The 13558-nt window shown below is 36.1% G+C and overlaps 1 protein-coding gene across 3 annotated transcripts in view; it reads right to left on the bottom strand.

Annotated features, from left to right (window-relative positions):
• The window catches only part of Ido2 (indoleamine 2,3-dioxygenase 2), a 54367-nt gene extending 42804 nt beyond the window's left edge, over positions 1–11563 (bottom strand). For 2 of the 3 annotated variants that reach the window (XM_005341130.5, XM_078031252.1), the window contains exon 1: positions 11330–11562. In XM_005341130.5, coding sequence (XP_005341187.2) covers positions 11330–11428 — 99 coding nt within the window. In that variant the 5' untranslated portion in view covers positions 11429–11562. Of the gene's footprint in view, positions 1–11329 lie in introns of all 3 variants that reach the window. The other variant, XM_078031253.1, reaches the window with a different exon arrangement.
• Between the last annotated feature and the right edge of the window lie 1995 nt (positions 11564–13558).

Genomic DNA, 13558 nt, shown 5'->3' with positions numbered 1-13558 from the left:
GATTTTGCATTACAACAGCAGAGTAGGATAACTGCATATGGTATTCACAGCTTCAAGTTTATTTGGATCTTCGAAAAAAGCTTGCTAACCAGTGATCTAGCCCAATGATCTGGCATCCTTTTTTAGCATATAGCTTGTACAAATGACTGTAGTATCTGTGGGTTCAAACAACAACAAAATAAAAATGACTTGCATTTTTATGAATCTGGAGGTTACATGAATGGGTGGAAACACAAATTGAAATAGAAATGCAAGTGGAAATAAAAGAGTGGGCATAATAATAGTGAATTTATTGAGCTTAAAATATCTGTGGAATCTAAAAGTATAACTGTACCGAGAAGTTCAGAGTTCTGTAGAAAGGTCATAGCAGAATATAACTGCAGGAAAACCCCCACATTGTGGTTAAAACCACAAAAGTGTAAAGTCTTCCTGAAGATTTTGCAAATTAAAAGGAGAAGTAAGCCTAGATTACCACACTAGGTAATATTCACATGGCAGGTAGAGAAGTTGAATCCATTGATTCAGATTTTTTAAAAAAAGAAAGTTCTAGAGATTCAATGAGCCAGAACAGAATGACCATACAGAAGTCAAGACATTAGAGGATTTCACACAAGTGGACAATCATCAGAAGGTCAAAAGCATTGATGGAAAATTAAAGTAAGATTGGGCTCTTTAGAGAACAAAACAAGGAAGTCACTAAAATATACTAGTTTCTGTATATATGTGGTGTAGAAAATAAAGATGGGGGTCTTGGAAGCAGGATTCAAATGCTGATACGTTAAGGAAGTAAGAAAATAGAGAAAAAGTAAATGACCTTTTTCAGGGGAGATGGTAGCAAAGATGGGATTTGTGCTTGAGAGTGCTATTTCTCTAAAAATAACAGAACTGGTTCAGATTAAAGACAGAAGGTCAAAGAGGAAGGGAAGAAGGAGAGAAGAGCCAGGAACATCCAGCCTTGAGTTGGTAAGAGGATAAGATCTGGAGCCTGAAGGAGCCCACTTTTTACGCATTTAATTTCTTAGCACATTGGAGTGAAAACCAGGGTGCGTAACTGGTTTTCATATTACATATTAACTTTGCAAATAAGACTGAACTTACTCTGAGAATCCAGAGCACTTTAAAAAACTATAGACTTGGAGAGGCAGAGACCTACAAGTTACCCACTTATCTCTTGTTAGAAATCCACTGTCCCTCAGAACCTATAATAATCCTAGGTCAAGCTTCTAGTCAATTTGTAGCCTGGACATGTCTAATATCTTATACTTACTACTCTGAAAATTATGGGTTTTATTTAATCTTTTCCTTTCGATCTTTATTCCTGAATTGATTCAGGACAAGCTGGGTACATTTCATTTTCACAACAAATCTAATTCCACTACAGACAATTGTTGAATTTTCACTATAAATGTGCATGTGCCCACTGAGGAGATTATATCATGTTCTTAATTTCTCACAGCATCTCAGCTTCTGGGAGATAGAGGCTCTTATGTTCCCTCTGCTCTTACCATAGGGAGAAAAAAATCGATGGTGTCATTTTCTCCAGCAAAATTCAGCTGTAGGTTCAGAATTGAAGGAAGCTAATTATTAAACTGACAAAAGTTCGGGGTTTACAGACTAGTGGCAGAGTAACAATGCTGTAAGAATAAAGGCAGAGATTGGGGATGCAGCTCAGTTGCAGAGTATTACCTAGCATGTGTGAGGCCCTGAGTGTGATTCCCAGGACTTCAGACTGAAGGTAGAGAAATTAATAGTAAACTAAATGTGAACTGGCAACCTATTTTTCATTCCCTTAATGTCTATCTGATGCCCATGTTGTATGAATAAAAGTTGAATACAGTGACAGAAACGATGGAATTGCAGAGCTGACATAAACTCTGTGACAGAAAATCAAGAATGCATAGTTACGGTATTCAGAATGCCCCTTTAAAGTGAGTCTTAGAGAAGAAGCTGTAGTTGGGTGAAATGGTGCACACCTGTACTCCCAGCCAAATAAAATAAATAAATAAATAAATAAATAAATAAATAAATAAATAAATAAACGAAAGGCTAAGGATGTAGCCCAGTGGTAGAACACCCCAGGGTTCAAGTGCCAGTACCATACATACACATCCATAGAGAAGTTATAACTAGACCCTGGGTTGTGGCTCAGTGGTAGAGCACTCACCTAGCATGTGTGAGGCCCTGGGTTCAATCCTCAGCACCACATAAAGATAAATAAATAAACGCATTGTGTCCATCTACAACTGAAAAATATTTTTAAAATAAGCTTTTAAAAAAGAAGCTGTAATTAAATCATCATCTTTGTCTTTCCTTCTTTGATATATAGGTAATAAGTCACATTCTTTTTTAATTGGTTGTTTTTCATTATAGATGACAATAGAATGTATTTTGACATATTATACATACATGGAGTATAAATTCCCATTTTGGGAGCTGTACATGATGTGGGGTAACATTGGTCATGTATTCATTTATGAACACAGGAAAGTTATGTCCAATTCATTCTACTGGATAATGAGTTACATTCTAAAAGTTAAATCCTCCTGGATTTTTGGCTTCCTGACTTGCAAAGATATTTTTAAGTGCTTCATTTGGTAGACTGAGAATCGTGGCCATATTTTATTCTCTAATATCTAGTTTTTCTCTTCCATTAGATTCCTAGAGAAAAGTTCCTTTCTTCCTTTATTTCATGCTCTCTCTTTCCAAAGTCTAGTGTTTGGACTTCTATATGGAACAATAAAGACTCTCCAAGTATGGTCCCCAGTCTAGCAGTATCAGCCTCATTTGGGAACTCTTTAGACATACAAATTCTTGAGCCCTGCCCTGGAGCTTCTGAATAGGACATTCTGGGGTAGAACCCAGCAGCACATGTTTAAAAATCTTTCCAGTAGATTCCAACACACCTTAAAGTGGAAAATCTGTGAGCTGGAGAACAAACCTTGCACATAATCCCAAAGGGAGAAAGTATTTGAAGGCTATTTGATAATTCATCTAAAATGTATTCTGCCTTTTAATTTTTTCCTCAAGAAACAGAAGAGTATTAAATTGTGTTAATTTCTGTTGCCAGGCTATTTTTTAAAGTTATGTTTTACATTTTCATTTGCTCCCACAGGATAAGAAACAGGACCAGCAGATGGATTTTTCACTAAACAATATCCCTTTTGGAGTTAGTTCATACATCTCTATGACATGTTTTAAAAGTATAGAAGGGCTCTGGATATGACTCAGGGGTACAATACTTGACTAGTGTGTGAAGGATGTTAGTACTGTAAAAAGCTAAACTTGCGTAGTATTCCAATAATCTACTGATACATACTACTAATTGTTTTATAATTTTTCACTATTATTAACATATCTGGAATGAAGTCCTCCTTCTACATGTACTTCAGATTTTTAAAATTATTTCTAAAAACAGATTTTCTGGGTTAAAAGTTTTAAAGTTTGAAAACCATTCCTTGAGTTCTTTAGAGAAAAATTATATCAAGTGATAATCTCATTAATGGTGTGTGATATATAATGGGAGTGACAATTCATCTAAGCTTTGGGCAACACAACATACATTACTAGTCTTTTTGTTTTGTTATGTTTTGGTGTTCTTTTATAGTTGCTTTCTGCATTACTGTAGATGAAACCCAGTACTATTGTACCACTGAGCTATATCCCTTGCCTTTTTTATTTACTAGTTTGAGAAACAGTTTCAGTAAATTGCCCAAACTTACCATCCTGAGTAGCTGGGTGTTTTGTTTTGTTTTGTTTTGTTTTGGTTGTTTTTGTTGTTGTTGTTGTTTGGTTGGTTCGTTGGGTTTGGGTTTTGTTTTTTTTGTTTTTTGTTTTTTTGGTACCAGAAGTTGTAACTAGGCCCAGGGTTATGGCTCAGGGGAACTTAACCACTGAGCCACATCCCCAGCCCTTTTTAAATATTTTTATTTAGAGACAGGGTCTTACTAAGTTGCTTAGTGCCTCAAAGTTGCTGAGTAAATTGCTGAGGTTGGCTTTGAACACATGACCTTCCCATCTCTGCTCCAGAGCAACTGGGTTTACAGGCATGCACCACTGCACCTAGCTTTTATTTTTTGCCTAGGATTATTTGCATTAAATTTCTATATTTATTTTAGTATTTACTAAACTAATTAAGATAATCCTTCAAGAAATACACTTATCTTAGGCAAGATGATTAAAAAATGTAATCAATGCCTATGACAGGACATTCAAAAAGCATGAAGCCTATAAAGTAGTATATAAAAGTTTCCTAATTCCCATTTTTCCATCTAGCAGTGATGACTTGAAAGTTTCTCATGTGGTTTTCCATACATGTTGTGAATATCACATGGACCATTGTCAATTTACTAACATTCTATTTTAAGTTCAGCTATACCTTTTCAGTTGTTCCTACAGCTTAAGACACAAGACCAACAGATGAATGTTTCACTAAGCAACATCCCTTTTGGTGTCAGTTCATGCATCTTTAGCATGTGGTTTACAAATTTCACAGCAAGGCTGGGGATGTAGCTCAGTGGTAGAATGCTTTGGTCATTGTACTTTTCTAATTTTATGTGAGTGCTTGAAATAATTATGCCTAACAGACTAGTCAAATAAACCAATATTTTATTCATTCTTGGAAATTTTAAATCTTATTTAGAAAGTTTATCTCATTCCCAAACTCATTTCTTTTAAAAATATTTCTAGTTTTATTGTTGATAGTTAAGTCTTTAATCCATCTGCATTCATGTTATATATATTTAGCACATAGTTTTTCATTATTTCATTTTGAAATTGAGGGGGTTAAAGCCCAGAGAGATTAGATAACAGTCTCCAGTTTTCACATCTGGTTAGAGGCCAGACCAAACCTCTTGCAACTCAAAATTCAATGTACTCTCCAATACTCTTCACAGCAAACGGGGCTCAGCAGTTGTGGCTCAGCAGTAGAGCGCTCCTCTAGCACATGCGAGGCCTTGGGTTCAATCCTCAGCACCACATATAAATAAATAAAATGAAGGTATTGTGTCCAACTACAACTAAAAAATAAATGTTAAAAAAGAACAAAGAAACCAATTTGACTGAAAATTTTTTTTTAAAAAGGTTTAAAGGCTTTTCTTCTCTCATTCCCCAAATCATAAACCCCAGAAATGGGATGAGCAGGAATAATAAAATCTTCAACTTTTCTTTCTTTATAAAAAATTTCCTGCTTTATATTTGTTTTTCTAGGGTTTTTCCCAAATTGTACTTTTCAAAAAGTTTAAAAAGCGACTCACACAAATACAGAACATGTTTCAAAATATAGTTAGCTCATTAGTGCTAATATCTGCAGGATGATAAAGTGGGTTCAAGCAGTACTTGAAAAACAGGTTTATGGAGTTGTGAGAAAATAGTGTTGAAATAAATTTGCGGATTAAACACATAATCTGTTAATAACCTACAGGGTATTGTGATCATAATTATCAGAGTTGTAATTTCTACTCAACAGAAATTGCAACTCAGAAATCTACAAATAGCAGATAACTTCAGATATTGGGCCCTGGTCAGTGGGACAACCCACAGATGATTAGTAATCCTAGAGTAGGATCTGTTAGATCATGCTTCAGGATGAGAGTGAAAGAATGTTCAACAATCCTTTTGCTTTATTTTGGAAAATTTTTCTTAACACATTTATATTCCAAAGGAGAACAATTTTTTTTTTCCTCCCAGGTTTAAACTCAGGGGCACTTAACCACTGAGCCACATCTCCAGCCCTATTTTGTATTTTATTTAGAGACAGGGTCTTGCTGAGTTGCTTAAAGCCTCACTTTTGCTGAGGCTGGCCTTGAACTCAAGATCCTCTTGCATCAACCTCCCAAGCCACTGGGATTACAGTTGTGCATCACTGCGCCCACAAGGAAAACAGATTTTTAAGAATGTGTTTTACATAAGCAATACACACTGTTAGATTATCACTTGGTTGGGTTAACTAAAACTTTTGTTAAGAAAATAGCATGAGGAGGGTTAAAAATAAAATAAAAAACTTGATTAAAAATAAACCAGGCATATCTCAACAGGAATGTTTGGTAATGAAAAGAGGCTGATATGGCATTGTAGTAAAGTGGAGGGAAAGAAGGTAAGATATCCTCAGGAAGAAATAGGCAAGCAACATGGGGGTCCTTGTAGGATTCTGTTCTAAAAACAATTGGAGACTTTCAAATAGCAAAGTGCCATGGTTCATCTTCATTTTCACAACTCACTTTGACTGTTATACACAGAATACTGGGCAAGAGTAGAAAAATAGAAAAAAGATGGGAGGAGATTGTCTAGGGGACATGTGGATGGCAGATTGGACTCTGGTGGAAATGGGGAAAGTTGGTCAGCTACGAGACTGATCTCAGAGGTAGAGTTGAGTCCATTATCAAATGAAATATTTCTAAATGGTGAAGATTACTATGAAGAATAGATGAAAACAAGAGGTAGGCAAAGTTTACTTCCCTACACAGAGCCAAGTACAAAGTAAGAACTTTCTTCAATTTTTTTTTATCTATTACAAAAAGTATATGGCAGCAAATAAGAAAAAGAATAGCGTGAATAAGTTTTGCAATACCTTCAAAAATTTCAGTTGGGTTCCCCATTTTGGAAATTATGAAAGTTGAAAATTTTGTCTAGAAGTAGGAATCCTCAATGAACAATAAGCATTGAGGAAATAAAAATATGTAATTTAAAATGGCTCACCAAGATGGTCTGTAGTCCAGAGATCTTGGAATCTGTACTGATATATAAAAATATATCAAAGTACAGATAAAGATATGAAGGCATTTGATGTATTTTATGAAGAAAGTATGAACTCAAACTTATTCCTTGAATTAACAACACTAACTAAGTCACCTATACACTGTTTATCCCTGTGTTTCCTCACCATTTGGTTTATTTTTCTTTAATTTGTTATTATTATTATTATTCAAAGGATCAAGGCCTCATGGGTGCTAGACAACATTCTAATACTCAGAGATACACCCTCAGCCTTTCATAGACCATTTTATGTTTTTCTTTCTCAATTTTCATTCTCTTTCCCCGTTTAATACCTATAAATTCAGGTTTGGAAATCTATGAACAAGATAATATTTAAATTCATTAAATATTATAATATTTAAATTAATTGCTCAGGTTGCTCTATCCCTCTCACCTTTTATCTTTTCTTCCCACTTCCTGTAGTGGGTTGAATGGTACCTGTCTCTACACCTCACTTAAAAAAAATACAGGTTCATTGGAAATGAATTATAGAATAATTTGGAAAAGAGTATTTGGAAATGAGATCGTCCTGGATTAGGATGGGTTTTAAATCCAGAGACTAAGTGTCTTTATAAGAGAAGACACCAGAGAGGAAAGATTCAGACACAGAGAAGGACCTATAAGATGGGGGCAAAGATTGGGAGTTCTGCAACCTGAAGCCAGGAAATATCTGAAGCCCTCAGAACCTGAAAGAGGCAAGGAAAATTAAGAATTGTGATGCAAAAAAAAATCAATAAAAGAGCTCATGCATAGTGGAATAATTTGCTATGAACATACTTTATATACAGTTATGAAAAATTGTGCTGTGAATGGATAATTATGAATGTAATGCATTCCACTATTGTCATGTATTAAAGAATTAAATTAAAAAAATTTAAAAAGGAAATATTCTCCCCTGGAGTCTCTGGAAGAAGTATGTGCCTGTCTACACCTTCACTACAGACTTCTGTTCTCCAGCATTCTGAGAGAAGAAATTTCTGCTGCTTTAGGTCACCAGGCTGTGGTCATTTGTTTGAGTTGACCTAGTAACCCAAAACACTCCCTGAGCCTCATGTTGGCTGAAAGTTCTGGGCACATATTTTCCCATCCTTAGGCTCCATCAGCCTATCCACCCTTCCTCATGTGGTCTCAGGTTTCTTTATCCACCTAGGTGAAAACATTTTAAGTTGCTTCAGTATTTAACATTTCAGTTTGTAGAGGGTTGTCTGTCCCTGCTCCACTTCCTCATGCCTATCTGTTTCCCCTTTGTCTGTATCCACTTTTCTCTTAATATTGGCACAAAATCTATATTTCATCCATTACTTTCTCCCCCAGCCCCAAACATATTTTTAAACTTGCATATTAACTATTGCATATTAAATATGATCTTCTTGTCTCCGTGTCTACTATGGTACCATTATTGTCTCCAATCCCCATTCAGCCTAATCAGAGATGCCCCAGAAACTACCAATGGTGCTATCATTTTTTTTAGGGAAATGGCTGAGCTCTTGCCAGGTATTCCTTATCTGGAAGCTAGAGCCTATTGTGGCAAATAATTTTCTACCCTTTGTTCTAACTAGCTGGAGTCCACAGCTTCTATCAAGTGTTCTGTGTTTCTACAATAGAACATGCATGTATTCATTTTTCCTGAAAGATTGATCAATCATAATTAAAAACAAAGTACCCAGCATCCTTATGGCTACTTATACCAGTCCTTTTCTTCTGCCCAAGTTGTTCATGTAAAATGTCTCTTTTCCCTGATTTTTAAACTGCTTTAAAGCTCTTTTTGCAGTGTTTCTCCTAGCCAAGACACTTTTATTTCCAAGTTGACCTCATAGGTGTAACCCTCTATCTTTCACCTGGACCACTGTGGTGGTCTCCCATTGTCCTCCACTTAAGCTGGTATTTGAGTATTAAGGTCAAATAGGTGATAGATTCTTAATTCAATCTCTGGCACTGAGATTTTTTTTAAACACCCTAAGTAATTTTGCAGTACAGCCCTGGAACCATTGTTTTTTAACTACCCCACCCTTAACATTGTTTGAGGAAACTGTTGAAATGCCATCTGTACATGTTATTCACCAGATATATTAAATACAAATTCTAGAACGCAGTATTCAAGTTCTGCTCCAATCTAGTCTCCAGCTGTCATCTTTCTTGATCCCTCCATTCCTGGGAAGCTAAATTTCCAATGTTTTTTTGTCTAAAGGAAATAGTCCCCCCCCCAACACACACACACACACACACACACACACACACACACACACAGGAAACATGATCTGGCAAAGGATTTCTGTGGTTGATTTATATCTATCAGTTGTCCAACCTGAAATTTTGGAACTTGGAAATGTTTGAGAATTTATAGAAAACAGCAGGTTAGTAGAATATTTAAAACCAAGTCAGCCTTCTCCCCCAAAGCCAAATATTTTCCTATACATTAAGTTCTTTAGAGAAACCTTCAAATAAGCATCTAGAGTACCAAAACCAAAGTCCACCTGGAAGAGATGCCAGATGAACCCCTTTGAGGCCAGCTGACATGGAGAAACACCCCTTCTAACACTTGCCCTTAAATGGAAGGAAAGCAAGGCACAGTTGTGCTCTTGACTAGAGGTGTTGACCGCTGATTCCTGGTTTGTGATGGGTTGCAACACTGCTGCCCCTGGTGATGCTGGGGACTGAGTCTCCTGATCTGTGAGGCAACTTGGGGTAGATTCTCAAGAAAATTTCCTTCCTCTATCTCTTCCCAGAAAAGGAGATGCTTGAAATCTCAGCACGAATGAAAGAAAATTAAAAGTGAAACAAAGAGTTACACTTTAAGAGATCTGGGAAGTATGACTCTGACAGTTAAGACCAGGGAATTTTTTACGTGAGCTCAGGAATGGAAATTTCTAAGGGTTATCCATCAACCAAACCACACCACAATTCTATCTGACTCAGAATGTCATGAGAACTTGATGTTGTTATTGTTTCTCATCTGGCTCCAATATTTATTCTTTTTTAAAAAAGGAAACAACAAAGAGAGGAACTCTACAATTGTGGCTCCACCCAGTGTTTACCAACTTCGTAATATTTTTCCTGAGCTCATTTTTTTTTAATATTTAACCTCAACAAGATCATGTTGGCTAATTATCTTTCCTTCCTTTTAGACTAGGTAGGATGGGAACATTCTTGACTATAGTTATTCACACGGAATGGAGTTGTTACAAGATCTAAGGATCAGGAGAACTGGCTTCTAGTCCTTACACTAAATCTTCACAGTGTATTTATATCCATGCAGCAGATCTCCATCCATGTGAAAACTGAGGGTCAGGAGATATTTGTAAGTCACACAAGTCATAAGAATTAGTAAGAACAAGATATAGTGATTGACTCCTTCAGATTTTTCCAGGACTTTCTTAGCTTACGACAGAGTCCTGCATCACAGGAATTCATTTAGCACAAAGAAAGTTGGTGATCCTAGTGGAAGCATCAGAGAACACAATCCAGTAATCCAGACTGCAAACCTATCCATCTAAAACACCCTGTACTGCCAATGCCAAGCACTTGTAGGTCTGTGACTTGATGCTGTACAGAGCATTTAATTCTTATCTTCATTTAAATGCTTTCAGTAACACTCAGAAGCAAACAAACATCAGCAAACATCAGAATAGGTATTTGATAAAAGCTCTTTGAATTCCAGACAATTCCTTAATCTTAAAAAGTGGCAAATTAGGCTGGGGCAGGTTGTTTGTTCAATAAATTGTTACAGTGATTACAACATATCATCCCTGTATTTTTTAACTGAGTGACCCTACCCTTTTTCTATAGTGTAATAGAACAAAGATATCAAGTTCTATCAGTTTTGCTTTTTCCAGAAATGTGACTTTAGCTATGTCACCCCCTCTGGACTTCAACTAGCCAGAGGGGTAAAAAGAGGGGTTTTGTACCAGATAGTTTCCTGGGACCAATACTGTTTTAGTAGTCTATGTCTCTGGTCATATATAAGGAGAAAACCAGTATTGATAAGCTGGTTGATAAGACAGAATTACACTATGGTTTGGATTGCTAAGCACACTGAAAGAAAAAAATACTGTTTGTTTTCAAATTTCCTTCTCAGAAATCCCTGATACCATCTAATCGTTTTAATCAGCTCTGAAAGCACCTAATGTTCCTCTTGTTCTCTTTTCCTTCCACTAGCAAGTAAGATAAACTAATTCACATAATAGGCTATCAGTGGTGTCCCAGAGCTGCTTAGGAATGGAATGCACCTCAGAAGCACCATGGTACTCTTCCCAGGGCTCTATATTTGTCCACGTAATTCATCTTCTACCAATATTCAGAGTTCTTCTTGCTAACTACAGATTTTCTTAAGATTTTCCTGGCATCGATGACAATCTATTAAGAGAAACCAGCACCAAAGCATTTGATTTAAACTACCCTCAGCTATAGCTGTCACTTCTCTAGTCAGTAAATACACTCTATGATATTTGTAGTATCTTTCTCAGGTTTAGTGACTTAGAAATTATATTGTTTCTCTCTTAATGATGACATAAATTTAAAACACAAATAAACCAGAATCTCAGGACACCTCCTCTAACCTCATCCAAGACTCCATGCTTACCAGAGGATTTGGAAGTAGAAAGCCATACTCCTCAGAAATGTAATAGCTTCCCAAAGACACCTGCCATGCTGTCTTCAAATTTCCTGTTTGAGGCTCCATATTTTTACTTGAAGTATCTTCAGTGAAGCTGCCACTGAAGAAACAATTGGTCCATATATAGCACAGACTGAGGTTAAGGGAGCTTCAAAGCTATATTTGGTTGTGTGATGTCTCAGCAACAGAAGAGAACCTTGCCCTCAGGTTGAATTCCAGAGTGCCCTGAACTTGCTTTCTGACAAGGATAAGTAAACAATTAAAAACTGCTGATTAAAACCAACAGGCAAACAACCCACTGCAAGAAGAAAATCCCTTCTTCCCATTCTCACACACGCAATATGAGAAGATTGGTTTAAAACAGAACCATATATGTTCAACCTTGGAAAAGGGGAAATACAATAGACTTTTGGTTACACCTGATGAAACATGTACACTGACGGGAATCTGGTTTGTGGTGACGACTGGGTCATAAGTATTCTCCAAAAGCAGTAACTATTAAAAGTAGAAGTTAGATTCAGTGTTATTTCGGTGGTCAGCAGTGGATGGTGAGCAGAATGGGGAGGATTCCAACAGCAGAGTAGAAGCTCAGATGCGTTTTAAAACAGCAAATTCTAATATCATGCTTGCTTCAACTTATTTTAAGAAATTATACTTGGATAACGAATGAGTATAACAAATAAAGCAATGGATACCAATGAACTTGAATTTAACCTGAACAGATCTATTGATTCAACCACTTAATATTTTAAAAAATATTTTCATTTTTAATTGACACGTAGTGATTGAACTCAATCCTCTCCTTTTGTCAAATAACTTTTGAGAACCTATCATTAAGATAAGTGGGGTTTTTTTATAGCATTATTTTGTTTATTTATTTGTGGTGCTGAGGATCGAACCCGGGCCCTTGCACGTGTGAGGCGAGTGCTCTACCACTGAGCCATAACCCCAGCCTCAAGATAAGTGGTTTTAATGTAAAAATAGGTACTGAGTTTTATTTTATAGATTAGTAAACTGAAGCATGCACATGTGAATTGCGCTGTCCAGTATTGCGCTGGTAATTATTATCAGGATGATGTAACACCAGAACATTGCTCCTTTCACTAATCAGACTGCCAGGCTAACTGTCATCTGTGCCAATTGTCTTTAATGTGGAACCCACCATAATGACTATCAGGACCTAAACCTTCACTGGGGAGATTCTGAAGTCTTGCCTTTCACTCATGGGCCCTGAATTTTTTTAAATGTAATTTATTTGAAAGTTAATTCATCTATACATATCTCTCCTTCATCCCTTTCCCTAAAATAAATATAGGGATATATAAAGAATTGTTGTGATAGCTCATCTAACAGATCCAAGGCAGGTTTAAATTCTGAAGTTTGTGTACCAAAAGCAGCCTAACATATTAATGGTTCATTAGGAGACAACTAAGATCCATTTTCAATTATTCACTAGCCTTTAGTTCAATATCCAGCCAAACTTAAAGATTGATTTCTTATGGTTCCTAAATAAAAATTTTCCATCTTTGTATGTCATCCTCATGATCTTCCCTTCAATCTCAGATGAAAAGATGACTCAATTCTATTTTTATACCAGTCATGTTATTTTCTATCCATTTCCTCTACACCCTCCCATGAATTTATTGCATAATTATAAAATCATAAAATATTAGAATTCAAAGAGCCATTGCAGAATAAATGATATGGTACAACACCCTCATTCATTATACGAACAACCCAAGATTTAAGGGAATGAAAAGACTTATCAAATGTCATCCTGGGAGTTGGCAGCATTCCTGAGTTACTGTCTCTCAGTATAGGATCTTCCCACTGTTAACTACTACCTACTTCATCTCTTCATTTATACTATCTCTAGTTTCCATGATACTTTGTGTCCATAGCTGAACTAATCTTTTAAGACATATCTCAAATGCTAATACTTCCAAGAACTCTTTTCTAGAATTATTCTCACACTGCAAAATTCTATAATCAGCTCATTTCCCATTTCAAATTCTATCTAGTTTGATTATTACAAATGTATTCACCTCATCTTTCCTATTCAATCGTAAAAAACAGAACCCATATCTAACCCAATGTTGTGTTTTCCTGTAGAAGCAAGCCTAGTGTCTGCCACTCAATAAATGTTTGTAGAAGGAATGCTTTCCAAGATTATGGACTTTATATTTTAGAATTAGG

Source organism: Ictidomys tridecemlineatus, chromosome 14 (assembly GCF_052094955.1).
Source record: "Ictidomys tridecemlineatus isolate mIctTri1 chromosome 14, mIctTri1.hap1, whole genome shotgun sequence".
NCBI classification, from domain to species: domain Eukaryota; kingdom Metazoa; phylum Chordata; class Mammalia; order Rodentia; family Sciuridae; genus Ictidomys; species Ictidomys tridecemlineatus.
Note: the sequence above shows the minus strand (reverse complement) of the source record. Positions and strands in the feature narration are given on the sequence as shown.